We start from the raw sequence: 18,631 nt of genomic DNA on the forward strand, positions 1-18,631 counted from the left end.
CCTGTGGAGAAATCCCAAACGTCAGCCTGAGAAGCTGGGATAAGGGATGGCAGGTTTCAGCGAGCCATCTGCGGGTAGCACAGACCCAGACAAACTTGGGAAAGGGATAAAGTCGCGGGTGATAAGGACGAAACCACCACAACACTCGGGAGATGGCATGACAGGGAGCTTTGTGCAATGAACACATCGAATCTCTTTGGCCTCGTACTGGTGTAGGAAAACAAAGCCTCTCCTTGGGCAGGATCGTCTTGCTTTACAACACATATTTAGATAACGATCTCATCTTACGAGATAGATGGGTGTCAGTATCACCTGCAGAGAAAGGCCCACTAAGCTCCCCGAACAGGGCTGCCGGCAGCAGCCAAGCACCACGTTAGGCAATGCCGTCAGCAATAACACAGGCAGCAGAAATGGGTGCAGCAATACAGGCAACAGCAGCACAGGCCGCAGCAACACAGGCTGTAGAAATGCAGGCAGAGGCAATTGGCACAGCAACGCAGGTTGCAGCAATGCAGGCAGTGACAACGCAGGCTGCAGCAATGCAGGCCTCAGCAATGCTGGCCGCAGCAATACAGGCAGCAGCAATTGGCACAACAATGCAGGTTGCAGCACTGCAGGCAGCAACAATGCAGGCAGCAGCAACGCAGGCAGCAGCAATGAAGGCCACAGCAATGCAGGCTGCAGCAACGCAGGCTGCAGCAACGCAGGCAGTTACAACGCAGGCCGCAACAATGCAGGCCGCAGCAACGCACGCCGCACCAATGCAGGTTGCAGCAACAGAGGTAGCAGCAATTGGCACAGCAATGCAGGTCGCAGCAATGCAGGCAGCGAAAATGCAGGCCGCAGCAACACAGGCTGCAGCAATGAAGGCCGCAGCAATGCAGGCTGCAGAAAAGCCGGCAGCGGCATTGGCACAGCAATGCAGGTCACAGCAATGCAGGGAGCAGCAATGTAAGCCGCAGAAATGCAGGCTGCAGTTATGCAGGCAGTGACAACGTAGGCCGCAGCAACGCAGGCTGCAGCAATGCAGGCAGTGACAACGCAGGCTGCAGCAATGCAAGCTGCAGCAATGCAGGCCACAGCAATGCAGGCAGCGGCATTGGCACAGCAATGCAGGTCACAGCAATGCATGTTGCAACAATGCAGGCAGCGACAATGCAGGCAGCAGCAACGCAGGCTGCAACAATGCAGGCCGCAACAATGCAGGCAGCAGCAGTTGACACAGCAATGCAGGCCACAGCCAATGCAATAGCAACGCAGGCTGCAGCCATGCAGGCAGCAGCAATGCAGGCAGTGACAACGCAGGCAACAGCAACACAGGCCGCAGCAATGCAGGTCGCAGCGAATGCAGTAGCCATGCAGGCAGCAGCAATGCAGGCAGCAAACGCCTCCCGTGCCCTGTTGGGCCGCAGGTGGCATAGGGGGAAACACACTGCACCCCTGAGTCACGTTAGTGCCACACCAAATTTAAACAACATGAAGCACAGGCAAAAAAAAGGGAAGTGGGAAAAATGGCTTATGGAAATGAAGTCAAGTAATCATGTGGGAATTACCAACCTGACAATGTTTATTTTCACCTGTGACCTGAACACAACTCCAGTCAGTAATCCCACCCTGACACTTATTTCTGAGGGCTGAAAGATTGGCAGCACTGCATACCACCTATGAAAGACATTTGTAGCTGCCATGAAAGAATTTATTTGAACATGGGGAAAACTTTTACCCCAAAAAAACCCCATATTCTCAAAACACTCAAATGCTACAATGTGCTTTTTGTGATCTTCAGGGCAGTATTTCAGTTATTCCACACCTTCCTTTTAGCACTGATTTATGGAAATTCAAACTAGGGTAGAAACCACCTCAAAGGAAGAAATTCCTGTCAAGCACTTTTCCCTGTGAATGTGCACACTCACCACAATAGGGAGGAATGATGAGGAGAACTGGCACCTCCAGGAAAAGTGGACGTTTCCATAATAATAGAGGGGATGAAAGTCTGAAGGGCTGGAATGCAACGTTAGGTCTTTGAAGGACCAGTCATACACTCATCTGAAACCTTCTGGAGACCTTCAGCAAATTTACACTACTTCTACTAGAAACAAATAAAAAAAAACCCCAACCTTCCTAATACTAATATGAGATTAAAACAAATTAATTAGTGAATTCCAGAAAGGCAGTGTTAACAGGTTAAGTGCATTCCCTTTTTTCTCCATGCCCCAAATATTATTTCCTCTTATAGGAAATAATGGTAGATGTCCTTTATAGAACATCTACCAACTAATGAAAATAACTGAAAACCAGACTTCATGATGTAACATGGTGATAAAGTGAATTACATTTAAATGTCAATGGGATCTATTGAACAGAGCAAATACGGAAGAAACTCATTCAGGAATTTTAAAGTTGTGAGTAATTACTATGGCATTTTTAAATGCACTTGGTCATAACCTAATTCTTCTCTAAATTCTTCAGTTTTAGTTTTTTGCAGAGCTACAAGAGCCATGCAATACTACAGTAGGATTAGAACGAGTGCTGCAGCAGTATTGAGTCAAGCATCTCCAGCAAAGGAATGGGGCATGACCATTTGGGGCAGAATCCAGACCGTTCTTTTCAAAGACAGTACTCCAGATTTACATAAATGCAAATAAATGCAGTGTAGGCCCAGGATTGACATAATGTACTGAATTCACACTTGCCCAGTTTATATGGAAGAAGCTGAAATGGAGCTGAAAATATAAACTAAGCTAACAGCTTCCACGGGGAAACTGAGATACTGAAAAATACTGCATATGTAGTAACTCAGTAATAACTACAGATTATTTTGACATTGTCCTGTGAAGCGTCATGACAAACAGCCTGCAAATACACGATGTGTACGGGACAGAGACTGAGCACAGCTCTGGACATAATCTACTCGCTGTGGGTTATCACAAAGCTGCTTTGAATAAACACACTGCTTGTTACAGCACCTCCTCCCATCTCTTTGAATTCATCATGTTTACCCCCAAATAAAAGAAATTATTTTTTTGCTTTGTTCAGAGTAGCGGATGCTTTGTCTACGAGCCTCAGACATTATGGCGTAAATTATTTGTACTTCTTGCTACAAAAAGCCTTGCTCCAGGACTTTCTGACCGCACACTGACTACCTGAGGGAAATCAAATTAACAGCAGCTGAGACAGAACTATTAAAGGCACGTTTTCCCTTATGTACAGCAGTCTGTTAACGTATCCGAGAGGCTGAGGATAAAGCAAGGACATTTCTCTGAACCGTCGCTATCTTTCACACTACTGTCTATTTTTGTGAAGGAGCCGTGGACGCAGCGGTATTGCTAGGCACTGGGGTTCCTCCAGCCTCAACTCGAGCATGCAGATTTTCCAGCCACACGCACTATGAAGCTTCCAAAATAAATCAGGCAAGCTTTTTTGCTTAAGTCTACAGACGTAAACGCAAGGTTGTTTCTGGTTGTAAGCATAATGATGCAAGGAATGGCGCACCAAAAGCCTGTCTGCCCTGCCCTCTCTCCCCTGCCCAGAGCTCGTGCCCTTGGGAAACAAAATCCAGCCTCCAAGGATGGGGAAGTGTTTGGGATGGCACCTGGCCTCCTTCTGCACGACCTGCCAGGGCAAGATGCTCATAGAGGAGCTGTACTCACGCCTGCACTAACTCCTCCTGTGCAATGAGGGAGATGAAGCACTGGAACAGGTTTCCCAGAGACGCTGTGGATGCCCCATCCTTGGAAGTGTTCAAGGCCAGGCTGGATGAGGCTTTGAGCAACCTGGTCTAGTGGAAGGTGTCCCTGCCCATGGCAGGGGGGTTGGAACTAGATGGTCTCTAAGGTCCCTTCCAACCCAAACCGTTCTGTGATTCTATGACATCCCTGCCATTCTCAGAGGAGGTCAAAGACACGTTATAAAAGTGTTCAGGATGTAGGGGACTGCTTTTGTAATTCGGAATACTGCCCCGAAATGCAGGCAGTCACAGCGTACTCGTGTCATGGAGACCACCACACTGTGTCCGTGCTGCTCAGGCATTACCCACGGGGTGAATACAGTAGGGGCAGTGTGGGCTCATGGTTAAACACCACAGTAGCAGTGGGTGGTAGGAGACCTGATCAGGTCTCAGCTCTGCCACAGATTTGTTTTGTGAATCTGGGTATTTACAAATTGACTTCCTCCCTCCCACTTCTTATCTGTTTTGTCTACCTAGCTTTCAGTGGTTTTACGATGGGTGTCGCATCACAAGGTGCTTAGAGCAACTAAAACTTTGAGCTGGGACCTCCTAGCACTCCCGCAACTACAATACTGAAAATTGTTCAGGGAGCGTTTTTATTCCATTTAGTAAATGGAAAAAAATAACTAAATAAAAGAAGAAAAAAACGCAGCTTCCTTCAAAAGCCTCTTTAATCAGCCCCAAAATCTGAATCAATGCTGAGCACAAAGATTTAAATTTGGCTTAATGAAAACTGAATAGACCAAAAAACAACAAAAGAAGTCTCTAAAAAAGGTACGGATTCGACCTAGCTGGTAAATAATTAAAGCTCCTCTCTGCTCCCTTCCACTTTCTATTTTAAGGCTTTTCATTATATGGGATCAAAGTCAGCTCGAGTTGGAGAGAGTTAGACAAATCCATCACGGAGACAGAATGAATGTATGATCTCATCTCCTGTGACAGCAGCCCGACGGTGCCACCTGTTTGAACTCCAGCTCATACCACTTCTGATGACACTGGCAGTATCAAGCCTACAGCTCGAAATTCAAGGGGGCGCGCGGAAACTCTCTCCACCTAAGCAAACCAAACCAAACCAAACAACTGTAAATCTGACATCAGGAACGCTACAGGCAGTATGAGCCATGTGGCTGCAAAAAAAAGCAGCCACAGAAAGGGTTCAGACCCCTGGAACATAAACCCCCAGGAATCTGGGGAAATCAGCTGTAAGAAGAAAAAACTGCTTTTGTTTGGAGAGGAGGCGAATGAGGAGAGAGATGATGAACATAGGATAGCTGTAGAAAAATTTTCAATAGTAAAAAAGATGGGGAAATTAAATATTCTCATTTATTTTCTCAGAAGAATATGTTGCAGCCAAAAGACAAAATAATTAACAATTAAAAAGTTAAAACAGGGAGTTTAAGAGTGACAGGCAAATTTAAAAGAGATTAAGGAAAATTCTATTCTACCTTTTTAAACTTAAAGCGTAGTTTACCCTGTGGAGCTGTCTGCAGCATAATATAATTGGGACCAAAAAGGACTATAAGAAATATTCATTAGATTGTTAATGAATTCCTGCATGTTCCCATTAGAAACTCATTTGTTTTAGAAAGAAAGAATATAATCCTTAATGAACCTTGCTTTTTTTAAGCAACAGAAGACAAACATTTCCACTTCCTGACACAAGCAATGATTAAATGTCAGGGATTACGACATTCCCCTTAAGGGGAATCCCCAAGGATTAAGAAAATCCCCCTTTTGTCACATTATTCCATAACCATTGACTCAGCTCCTGAGCACTGTCAGGAACGATGTACTGGGGCAGATCCAACCCACCAATGCTTGGTTAACACTAACGTTCAATGGAGAGATTTTTGTCCAGAACTTTTGTTTAAGCAAAAAAAGATTAGAGCCTTGGGAGTGTACCATCAAACTTTGCTTTCTAAACCATGTTTTATTCTGACTGCCAGTAGCTAGCAGCACTTGAAGATGAAGGCAGCAAGCATACATCAACTCTACTGGCTTTGGTGTGTAAACACTTTGGCCTAGATGTGGGTCATGATACGTTACTTCACCTCTTTAAACTGCCTGACACGTTCAACGTACACTTGACTTCTGGTTTGCCACTGCATTAAGAGTATTTGCAGTTCTAGGAGTTGCAGGGTCTTCTGGCTGATGAAACTTGCCAGTACACTGCGATAGAAGGGTCAGGAAAAAAAAATTATTACAGATACCAAAAAAATCTCACTGCTGTGAAATCTATGCAATTCATTTCTCAGAGTTTACTAAGATGAAAACAAAGAAGCAGTTTAGCACATCACTAGCTGAATGAGCTATTTCAAAACATACTCTAGATTCAGACTGCATAGCAGGACCTCTTCCCAGTGAGAAAGTGCACTTTGGGGACAAGTAGAGGCCCCAAACAGCAATGTTCTCCTGGGTGACCTCATTAACATCTGATGTGTGGGAACATCATCTTTAAATGTGTGATTCTCCTGTTCACTTTAAGATGGTTCTTTAATCAAATTCATAATATTACTTTCATTTGGTACCAGACAGATAAATAAACCCACATTATTCAGGCCCAACAGCTCTTCAAATGAAGGAGAGGGAAAAAAAAAAAAGCCTGTAATAAAAAATTAGATTGGAAAGGTTTTGAAGCTTTATGTGGGAGTTAGCTGTATGCAGAAATGAACTGTATTTTCTTGGTTTAGCTGAACTAAGCTGTACTGACAAGAGCATGCTGAATTAGATCCGGTTGTAACCTGAGGTGAACCTGCAGGATAAACCTTACGTCATTGTATTGCTGCAGTTCTTTCTTTTTCCATGAGCAAATATGGCTCACTTCCCTCAGTCTCTGAAATGCCACATCGGGTGTGCTGGCCATGGGGCAGAAGTCTAAATAGAGCATGGTTGGATTTATTCATTTCAGGCCTCTGGGAATCGAACTGAGCTACTAGGAGAGACCAAAGCAAGACTGCAAAGGCATGGGGGAGGCAAAAGTGAAGATGTTTTAAAGATAACAGGGTGTATGAAGTTGTACCCTGTGTTTAAAGACATTCACCCACACTTCTGATTTGGACTTTGCATTTTTGCCTATCCAGGGCAAAACCAGCCCTGTGTTTCCCACCCCCAGAGGCATGTAGAGCCACCTTGCCTTGCATCGTGAAGTAACTGAAACAAACTAGTGCTGATGGCAAGCCCTTTGTGGCTACAACAGGTTAAAAATACTTCATTTCTACAGCACCGTTCACACAACTTCGTAGGCTAAGTAATAACTCTCTTCCAAGAGACTGAGCATTCCTCAGCATGAAGGACAAGGAGAACACAGGGTACTTGCAGCCTTCCAGTACCTGAAGGGGCTACAAGGAAGCTGGGGGGACTTTTTACAAGGGCCGGTAGTGACAGGACAAGGGGTAACGGGTTTAAATTGAAAGTGGGGAGGTTTAGATTAGATATCAGGAAGAAGCTCCTCCCAGAGAGGGTGGTGAGACACTGGAACAGGTTTCCCAGAGAAGCTGTGGATGCCCCATCCCTGGAAGTGTTCAAGGCCAGGCTGGATGAGGCTTTGAGCAACCTGGTCGAGTGGAAGGTGTCCCTGCCCATGGCAGGGGGGTTGGAACTAGATGGTCTTTAAGGTCCCTTCCAACCCAAACCGTTCTATGATTCTATGATTTTACTTGGCATGGCAATCTCCTCTGCCAAATTTCCGTTGCACACACTCTTTGTCCGCAGAGCCCCAGAAAAGTCCTCTCCCTGGGAATGGTAGGACACTATAACGTTGATTCCGTACAGGTTTGGAAAGGACAGGAAGACAATCGTTCAGTGTCTACTGCTGCTGACTACAAAGCCTGGATCGCAATCCACAGGCCGATACGCTTTCTGCCTTCATCACAAAACAAGTCAGGCGGTGAACAGGGTCGGTGCAGCCAGGACAGGGGGTGCAGCTGGTCAGGGCCAAGCCAGCAGCCACTAAGCACATGTACAAATAACAGCCATCCCCCAAAACCAGAAATTCTTTCGCTCCGAATTGTTAAAGATGATACCCCAGGCGTTTCCTTTACTTGAAAAATGTTTTTCCTTTATGCTGGCAGTGGACAGCATAGAGTCTGCTTTGAGGACCTTCTGCATTATCAGGAATTGCCTTGCTACTATAGGTTTCTCCCTCCTAGGAGCTACGGTGCTAAAGGTTGTTTCCCAACCATGTACAACCTTTTTTTTTTTTTTTTAACAAAAGAAATTCAGGTACATAACCTTGCTAATGATTTTTCTCATGTATATTCAAGCTCATATGCAATGGAGATGTTCTGAAGACACCACGATTTTGCTTAATAAAAATATAAATCTCTATATAATTTCATCACTTCAGGCCTTGAATAACTGGAAATCCTCCTCCTACATAATTTGTCATGATTTCCTCTGTATGAGTTTAATGCAAGAAGCACATAGCTAAATTATGCAGGACTATAAACTTACATAACTGTTTGTAAGACAGAAGAACATAAGAAATAAAGCAGCTTTTAATAGCTAGGAATATAGAGAATTCCAGCATAGACCTGAGGAGAAGATTGTAATTTTTCCTTTAGATGGACATGTTTACTAGTATTTAATTAGTATAAATAGAAGTAAATCTGAGAATATACTGTCATTCCTTAAGACATATGGAAACCAAGAGCTGGCAGAACTAATTATGAAGCAGCTATATGAACAAACATAAACATAATATGTAGAAAGGTCAATTTACATCAAGACATCACCTATCTCTTGCCTTAGTTTCCCCTCTTGGAACAGCGGAGGATGCACCCACATGGCTCACTGGTATCACTTGCACATAATCTGGAGTATTAGGCATCCACACCAGGCATATGTAACTTATTTCGTTGCCTATCAGGAGGTTCATCAACAGACTACCCTTTATGTCTCTCGGTAGTTTGCGTTCTCCTTCTTTCTTGGAGTAGAGTCTCATATTACCCACGCTGCCTTCTCCTACTTTCAGTGCAAGACTCAGAAGGGAAATAAAATCCATCAATCCTCTACTCGGCTTATTAAATCTCACTCACACTGTTCAACATTCCCCGTGGCCCTGCAACTCAAGCTCTTTGCTCCCTACATGGAAGGCTCTTTAATCCTCCATTTTTCAGTCTGCATGGCTATGGGCAGATCCCACTACAGTTTGCCCAACCCCTGGTCTCTTTTTCTAGTCCACGATAAGAATCTTTGCTCTCACTTGTGGTCTCTCCTGCCTCTGCTGAAACAGCAAAAAGCCTTTTACAAGGTCACATATATACCCTTAGTCAGGTGTTCTTTGACTCGTAATAAAAACCACGGGACAGCACAAATGAACCTAGGGTTCATAATGTAAAGCACTGTTGCTATAAATTATAATTAGATACAACCAGAAACGGGGATGAAAGTGAGTTCATTAGCAAATGTCAGCTTTTCAGCACACTCCAAATACATGCATATGGAAATTCTTGTTGCTGTACCTCATGCGAATTACAGTTTGCAGCTCCCTTGCACTGTTCTCCTATCAGGTGTGTGAGTGAAGCACAGAAACAATTTGGTTTTTTGTTATCTCCTCCACTCACACAAAATAATTAAATTAAAAATAGCAGTAAGGCATCATATTTATCAGGGTGATAAAATAGAACCGTTATGACCACAGGCTCACACCCTTCCCTCCTACAGCAGTAGGAGGGAGGGTGCAGCTCTGCTTGGGATCCTTCTACCAGATTTTGCCCTTATTGAGAGGGAAGTCACTATGGGATAAGTGCCAAAACCCATGCCTGTCCTCTCAGTCCTCAGACCATTTGGTTGGAAGAGCTGATAATCTGCTTTGCTGTTCCAATTTGCTGGCCATCTTATCCCAGGGTGATGCTCTTCCAGAAACAGCTGCCAGCCAAGCATCATGGAGCTCCACTTTCTTGAGGAGGTTTCTCAATTTATAGGAGCTTTACTGTAAACCTAATGCAGGTTGTTATTTTTAAATTTTGACTGTCCCATGGGTGGACAGCAGTACCAATGTCACAGTTAGCCCACCCCTTCCTCACCACAAGAGGTGTGTAGTGTGCACTGAGGGACACCTCGGGACTAGCAAAATAGCACAAGATGACCCGTGCTGCTGACACCCATTGAATACAACTAACATTTTTCCAAACCAATGGGCATGAATCAGGTCCCTGCAAAACTGCAAGCATCATTCTGAGCTTCAAGAAACCCAGGGACTAAAGATGTCATACTAACATTTCTGTGCAGCAATCCCTTTTAATCAAACATTGCAGTAATACTAGGAGAAGGAAAAGTTTTGTCTGTGGTATGCAAGTCATACCCAGCTAGTAAGACACTCCTCAGCTGGTCCCTAAGATGCATGAACCTGTGCTTACTGCTGGATTTCCAAAATGCACAAAAATATTTATCTGCGTATCTTAAATCACTGTCAGATGTAAGGTGCAGGCAACTAGGGATAAAAAAAGAGGGAGGGCGACAGTCTGGATCGGAACTTGGTGTTTTGACTTATTTAATTTGAACACTTTATACTTAATAATGCATTTGGCCCCTGGCATTCAAGGGGTTTCTCTATAGAACACTCATATAACGATGGCAGTATATCCTACAAGAAATGTGCGTGTGCCATTTCCACCAATGTTACTGGATTTATAGGTGAAGTGAGATTCACCCTTGGTTCACAAATCTGGCACAAAGACCCTTTGCCTCATGGGAGACAATAAGCATGCGAAGGAAGATCAAGGACAGAGGAGCTACCCAGGGGGACTTCTCTGCAGTCTGTCACACAGCACGCAGAGGGGATGTTTGCCAGCTGCAAGGAGGCTGTCACACAGGAAGATTTAGGAGCAGGCTACGGGAAAGGATCACAGGAGCCAGCAGTTCACAGATCCTGAGCACACAACAGTGGCTGGCCCCAACCATGAAAAGCAGCGGTAGGAGAGCCATATTGCAGTGTTCATCTCTTCCAGCCCTTGGTCAGTGATCTGCTCAGTCTTACTATGCACACATTTGTCACACAGGAGTGGTGACCCTCTGAAAATTTCATGCTAAGGGTAGGAAAAGCAGTTAACGTACTTCCTACAGTTTTATGCACAAATGCCTAGAGCTTTTCCATCTAATGCATACATAAATTAAACTTCACAGTAACTGTGAATTTTGTTAATGGAAAAAAACATTAAACATTACAAGTTTTCCTAATGCTTCTGTCACAGGGAGAGTAAGCACTGTTGTGAAAGCTGTGTGTTCAGATGTGTTAATTGCCAGGTCCCAGGAGCATTCCCTTCAGCCTACTCCACATCTTCCTATATGACAGCATTTATTACAGTGTGATGAGAGTCACTGACCTGTATTTTGAAGGTAGATTACTGCACTTTAAGTTTATAACATAATCACTTAAATGACATAAGGTCATTTCTTAATAAAATTCTGCTGTGGGTTGCTACGATCTGCACCAGTAATAAATATTTACTTACCCTTAAATTACTCTGAATATACTTTTTATAAGATTAAACCTGGTCCTTTTCACTAGAACACAAGTATTTTTCACTCAGAAGATAATGAAGATGGCAATTAGAGATTTATCTGTATCCTGTATCCTAAAACCTTCGTAGCTGCCATTGATTAAAAAAATATTTTGAACAAGCCAAAGACCACGGCAAATCCAGCCTTTTAGTGCTCTGTTTTACATCTCTGTTGGAGAAACGGGCATCAGGACACAAAAGCCATTAACCTGTCTTGTTGAGGGTCACTGCATTTATGACATGACAGAAGTACCACCAGAAGGAGTCACATACACTTAATTGTATAGGCTATTTGCACATAAAATAACCAAATGGTCAAACTAAAATAGCTTGCCAAACTCTGTATCTGTAGTCTACACTGCCTCGTGACCATCAAGAACTTGCATATTAACTTGCTAGTAAGAGTTCAAAACAGTTTTCAGACTCGCAGAAGTTTTGAAAAGGCAGGGGCAACAAAATTGGTTTTTTCTATTGGAAAATGTGACACTTCATCCGTATGTGACAGAATTAATTTCTCCCTTTGCTACAGAAGGTTTGTTTGTCTGTGTACACTCAGGTTGGCAATCAGCTTTACTGTTCCACTAAGTTGTGCTACAATATCCTAAGTAGAATTTTCCTGTGGCAAACTAAGAAAGCAATCACTTTATAAGCAAGTTTTCCTTGAAGCGTTTTGTACTATAGATTGTAGATAAACATGCCACCACAACTGCTGTTCTCAACTTGAATCTCCCCCTTACAGCTCCACTGATGTCACTGTCCTACATCATCTTTTCTCACTGCTCTGAGGTCACAGATTTTTTATCACCACAGAATCTACCTGAGGATCCTGACATGACATCAGAGCACGACAGTTTGTTCCATAGGTAGAAATCTCATCCCTGTACATTCCTACAGATACATTTCTGCTGCCTTTGTTGACTTTTTGCTGTTTTCTCCCAACTATTAAATTGTACTCCCAAAGCATCATTCATCTGCAACATAAATGTAGAGTTCATCATATGAATCTGCAAAGTCACTGTTTTCAGAGCATCCATTCAAAGACAAATTCATATAAATGCTTTATATAACCAATTAAACCTGTGTACTGTAAGGGTGGTAGAATATGGAAGAACTTAAGCGGAATCAAAACACTGAGTAGGTCTGTAGTCCAGCCTACTCTCTGCTAGGTTACTTTGTACTACACGACTTTCATTTTGATTTGCAAAGCCAATTCCTGCTTCTTGCCTTAGCTGATGCAATTCCAAAGGTGAGGTTCATCTCAGCAAATGTATCCATTATTAGTGCCTTAGAAAACTTACTTGCTCAGTACTGATCTTTGCTTTCCATGCAAAGCAGCTGCATCGCACCTGGTATTTTCAAGGGCATTTAACCTGGACCTATATCTTGGCAAGAAGCCTAAAGATCTAAGTGAGACAGTGTTCAGGTAGAAATAAATCCTCTCAAAACACCCAAGGAGTATTTTTTTACCTTTTCAGCATGGATCCTGTTAAGACTCTTGAATATATGCGATTTCCGTATGTTCTGCTCATCCAGACTTCAACGAAAATAAAGGGGACAAAAGACTCATTTGTCAGGCTTTAAATTACTACATGAATTTTATGCATGGTCAGTAATACTACATAAAATAGCCCTAATGCAGTTTCATGCATTTTGCACAGTCAACTTTATCAGATAAAGTCTGAAGACCCAATTAAATTTTTAAAAGAACAATTGCCTTTTAAAAACCTGTTCTAGTTACAACAGGGACAGTCTGATCATTCAGCGACAGGAAGATCATATTCTAGGTAATGGACAGCCCGAGCAGCTAAGCCATGGAAAAGCCTGTTCAAACACTGAACGTTTGACTGTAGTTTTTTTAACATATTCACACTAACCTTAGCAATGCCAATTAGAGCAAATATTGGGACAAAACCCAAAAGACTGATTCAGCTTTGACTTTCATTTCATTCCATTTTCAAGAATAAAGTGGCACACTGGCTCTTGAAAAGGAGCTAAGAATGTACATTAAGATTTGTTATCTCAGAAGACAGCCTCTCCCCTTTATTAACCAGCTTCTGGGAGTAACCTGGCAAAGACTGAAGAAGTTAGGATGCTCAGTTTTTCTTAACTGTATGGCCCCGTATGATCTTCTCTTGTCCTGTTGCCCTCAGCTTCCTTGGATATTTAGACAGGAACACTGAATACTCCGAAACATCAGGAGATGTCAACCAATTGCGGTCTTCTCGTTGACTGCAAAGGATTGATAAGCTGGGCATTTAAAATTCAAATACTTCAAGAAGTGGGAGATACTGTTGGGCAAAGGGCAGAGTCATGTCTGCCATCTTATTCTCTGCATTGCAGGTGTTTATTTCATCCTCTATAAGTAACGTATTCCATAAAATCAAGTTCTATTTATGTTCTTGCCCACATTTAGCCTTAGTTAAAAAACATTTCCTGTCAAACTCCTTGAGTTCTACTGCAAGTGTTTTCTAGGGAAATACTATCATACGTAATATAGTCACTTCCTGGGAAAAGAATGACAGATCCTTAATTAAACTGATGAACTCCAAAGCTTTTAGAATGAGGCCTCTATTCTAACCTGCTATACGAGCTCCCATCCCGGGTAAAATATCATGGCTGAATCTTCATCTGAAGCAGAAGAGGAAGTATTGTGAACTGAAATTAGATAGGAAATTCAGTAGAAAGTTAGGACAAGGTCAGTGCAAAACAGACTTGCCCAAGACCAGAAGAGAAGGAAAACAGAGATGGATGCTAGAAGCATGAAAGCCACCTGGAAGTTGTTCACATCACCTAAAGTTTTCAAGGAAATTCATGATGGTAAATTTAAAAGCAGGAGGGAAACAAGACTTGCTCAGCATTAAGTAGATGTCATGGTTTAACTCCAGCTAGCAAAATACCATGAAGCCGCTCTCACAGATTCCCCCTCCCCTCCTCCAGCGGAGGGGATGTATCAGAGGGAAAAGGACAAGGAAGCTCAAATCCAGGAACACAGCTTCACAGCAGCCATGGTAAAGAGTAAACTCTTTCCTGCCTGAAACCAGCACAGTAGAGCCACTTACGTACATACCTATTTACAACAAGACATTGTAAAGATACAGTTTAAGTCAGATTTTATTCCTGCATGCAGAATCCAGCTAAGACAAACCTGATATGAGTTACTTCTGCTTGATAATTATTTTTGCATTCAAATGATGTCCATTGAAAATAGGTTTAAAGTGTAGTCAGGTGAGTGACTGCTGAATTTTGACTTGTGCTAAGCTACTGTCCCTTAGCTGAGTTAACAAAGTTCATCTGATGCAAAGTAGAAAGGCATATCTTAAACCACCATCTTGTACCATGCATTTGTGATGAGCAGCAAGTGCTCTTTATCCATTTCAGGGCAGAAATAACAGGCAGCACAACCAACACAGACTTTTGTTTAAAGTAGAGATTGCACTGAAACGGCCTAGGGAAGCTCACCAGAAGTGTACCTCCACAGGGAAACTGTAAATTCTTCAGCTTCCTGAAGTATCCAACCAATCCTCTAGATAAACTTGAAAACTCAAATCAAAAAAAGTATCCAACCAATCCTCTAGATGATAAACTTGAAAACTCAAATCAAAATCAGGGGCAGGGGCACCTTCCACTAGACCAGGTTGCTCAAAGCCTCATCCAGCCTGGCCTTGAACATTTCCAGGGATGGGGCAGCCACAGCTTCTCCGGGCAACCTGTTCTAGTGCCTCAGCACGCTCTCCGTGAAGAATTTCTTCCTGATGTCCAATCTCAATCTACTCTCTTTCAATGTCCACACAAGGTTTTACCTTAATTGAACTCTGCCTGCTAACACTCCATGCAACTATCCTTTGCAAAAAGCAGCCTAGGAAATCAACTTTCAGCTCACATGAAGTTTTTAGCTGTTATTTGTTATTACTTCTGGAGCTCTTGCAAAGATATGTTGCTCTAAAATGAACCAATTAATTTTAGCAGTTTTATTGGCTTAGTCCTACTACACACAGGCCAAATTTATAAGCCTGTAGAGGTTAATTTGTACCCCTTCATATGCACATATAGTAGCTGAAAATAAACAAGACACATTTGCAGGGTACAAAGCCTAAGTTTCAAAGTGAGATCATGGTAAAATGCCCAGAAGACAGTAGTTGGTGCAATGAAATGAAGTTAATAAAGGAAAAATGAGTATGTGGAAATTAGTATACTTCTTGACAGCAGATTTTTTTATGCTCTAGAACATTTTCCCGAGGGAATTGGTAGGAGCTCCATTACTTCAATAATTTAAAATCAGACCAACAGAAAAGTAGTAAATGTATAGCACAATATAGAATAATTCTATATAGGAAGGGCAATGAAGTCGATGACTAATAAGTCTTTCTTTCCATCAGCTATGAATCATACAAGCGCGGTTGTGGCTTGACATTGGAGTGTCTGTGCATTGATGGTAACGCAGACGGATAGGCTCTCACATGGTACTCGTTGGCAATGGTTGGAGGAGACAGTTCTTCATGTGCAACAAACCATAAATACACATGGTATTAGAGTGTCTGCCTAAACTCTGCAGAGACATCACGTAGTGGTGCTTTATTTACAATCCCCTCTCCATCAAACAATAAAAGCAATGCTGGTCTCATCATCATACGCACACTCACTTTTCTGGGATAGAACATCCTCAGCTGAGAGGATATACTGGGGTTAATTTATGACCTGTTTTATGTGTAACCAGAGATAAGAACATTTGGTCACAGGTTACACCATGTTTTACTTCAGTTTAATTCATTCTCTGTTCAAATTTAAGTCAAACACAGGATCTTTTGAGTATGAGTTCAATATTTTCACACAGAAGTTGAGGGAAGGGAAGAAACACAGACTTTTAATTTGATTCTTCTGTTGTCCAATATTTTCTCTAATACTGTAGTCAGGCAAGTGCTATTGAAACTATTTTGTCCAGGCCAAGCTGTTTGACCCAAGCACGTTGTAGCAGCTCCGTGACACTCAGCCATTAGAAGAGCTGTGCCTTAACAGTGACACGCTGCTCAGAGTACAGACCAGGGGTTAAACACTGACCGCTACAGCCGCAGCTTGCAAATCAGAAGAGGGGAGAAGTAACAGTTTAAACTATATACAGGCTGGTTTGGATAAATCTGAACATGATACGACTTAATTTTGTTGAAAAGCAAGATTGTCCAAAACAAAGGCTACTGTAAAGTGCTTTTTATCAAGGGCCATAGAAAGTGAAACTTACTGGTGGTGCATATTTCACATTTTTTCAACATAATCACCTCCAACAACAAATTTGCAAACAACGTATCAAAGAACAAAGGTAGTCATTTTCCTCAAACTCTCTAGGAATTAGGGAGAGTAGGGAAATATGTCCACATATTTTTAAGTCTTGCATTTCACCATTTTTGAAAAAAGCATGCTCATGGGAAGAAACCTTCCATGCTTCTTCAAAAATAATCTCACTGGAGCAGGCTGAGGATGGTCCATCACACCCGATGTCCTGATAGAAATAACACTCAGAAGGAGGAGCAACAGGTGCTGCTCGTTGCACTTTGGAAATCATCTGTTTCCTGTGCAGGCAGCTTATTTTGTCTTTCAAGCCTCTTCCCACAGAGTCTAAGGTCTCTATTGGATATTATTATTCAACCATCTCAACTGGCTATGTCTGGGTGTCACTGTTCAAACAATTTCATGATTAGAAAATGATACATTCAAGACTGGTACTGAATTCAACTAGATAGTGAGGGAAAGGCATCGCTGGGGATGAAATATAGGATAAACCACAAAACTTTGGTTTTCTTTCTCACCGGAAAACAGGTACCAGCATATAGTAACTAAGTAAGAGTATTTTCCTTTTTGTGTTCTCACAGTAGCACAAGAAAACTATATATATAACTATCTTATATAAAAACTATCTAATAACAAGAAAATCACTACTATGCCAAGGATATTTACCCAATTTTTTTTTTTTCTTAAGACTTTGGTTAAAATCCACCTCAGTGCAAACGGGCATAGTAGTTTAGCCAGGTAGGTCTGAAAAAGTAATTCACCTCAGTCTGGATCACCCATCTGGCTCTTTTTTAATATACTACTACCTTTTTTTTTTTTTCCCCTAAAATCAATCCATACTGCCACAAGGAAAGCAAAAAGAAGATAGAATGGCTATTGATTTATTTTAAGATTAACAGAGAACAGACACACCATTAGAGTTAGGACAGCACTGTCATGGGACTGTATTTATATGTCTCTAATAATTTACATTTATTAACATTTAGAAATAAAATCCATTAGAGGACCTTCAAACCATTTTGGTCAGTGGACCTAGATCCATAATTCAAACACTTCCAATCCCAGGACACAATGACTTCTCACTTAGGGCGCTGGCCAAGTTGGATCTGGTTCTTTCTTCTAATGACAACAAAAAGTCATGGACTAGAGAATTTAGATTTGATGCAACTACCTACCTTGGAAGACAGTCAGTTGAAGGACCATTTTTAACACATGTGCATAGCACAGTCAATGAACTATAAATATTACTGATGTCTGAAAATACTTTTATTTGCAGTGAAAGCTGTATGAATTGTTCCTATTTTTTCCAGTTTTCAAAATATTTCCCTTGAAAACATACTTCATGTTTTTTCTCTTTAGCTGCTGTAACTGAAGAGTTAAAATAAGGGAAGACAGAAGACAAAACAAAAGGGAAAAAATCTGGAAAGACACAAACTGAAAAAAACAAACTCATTTCTTAACATCCTAGCTAAATTCTGCTAAATTCTTAGGAAAACCTTCATCACAGAAGAAAAGTTATGGCTGACTGGCAGTACCTGCTGAAAAGCATGGTTTGATGTTTTCCTAGGTACAGGGAGCCAGGGCCCTGGGATGCTGGGCTGGTGACCAAATCCATAGGGTAGTCCTGAAGGGGAAATGAGGGGGAAGGAAGGGTGGAGTAGGATGGGTGAAAAGGAGGGTGAGAATGAGAAGGTGTGATCATTAGAGGCCCCCATACCAGCTGGTGGAGTCCTTAAAGGCCCACCTTCAGCTGAGCTGTGGACTTCTGCTGTACACACCAGCGTATCAGGACAGCTTTACCCATGCAAGATGCCGGGTACCTCTGTGAGATCTAAACACCCCTAAATTCCTTTGCCACAGCAGAACCTGAATGAAGGTGCCCAGCATTTCCTAGTACTGTGTCTGGTGTCATTATCATGCTAAAGAAGTTAAGGAAACATCACATGTATCAAGGAAGATACGTTCTGTGACCACCTGAGAAACCTGAACATATATAACTCTATGGGACCTGAGAAGATGCATCCCAGAGTCATAGAATCATAGAATCATAGAATGGTTTGGGTTGGAAGGGACCTTAAAGATCATCTAGTTCCACCCCCCCTGCCATGGGCAGGGACACCTT

The 18,631-nt window shown here is 42.3% G+C and overlaps 1 protein-coding gene across 1 annotated transcript in view; it reads left to right on the forward strand.

Moving 5' to 3' along the window:
- The first annotated feature begins 380 nt into the window (after nt 1-380).
- LOC104507211 (uncharacterized abhydrolase domain-containing protein DDB_G0269086-like) overlaps nt 381-18,631 on the forward strand; it is a 19,400-nt gene continuing 1,149 nt past the window's right edge. The window contains exons 1-2 of the mRNA XM_010148421.1: nt 381-951; nt 1,008-1,112. Of these exons, the coding sequence (XP_010146723.1) occupies nt 381-951; nt 1,008-1,112 (676 nt within the window). The remainder of the gene's footprint in view (nt 952-1,007; nt 1,113-18,631) is intronic.

This window comes from Eurypyga helias, unplaced genomic scaffold, assembly GCF_000690775.1.
Source record: "Eurypyga helias isolate BGI_N326 unplaced genomic scaffold, ASM69077v1 scaffold2783, whole genome shotgun sequence".
Taxonomy (NCBI): Eukaryota; Metazoa; Chordata; class Aves; order Eurypygiformes; family Eurypygidae; genus Eurypyga; species Eurypyga helias.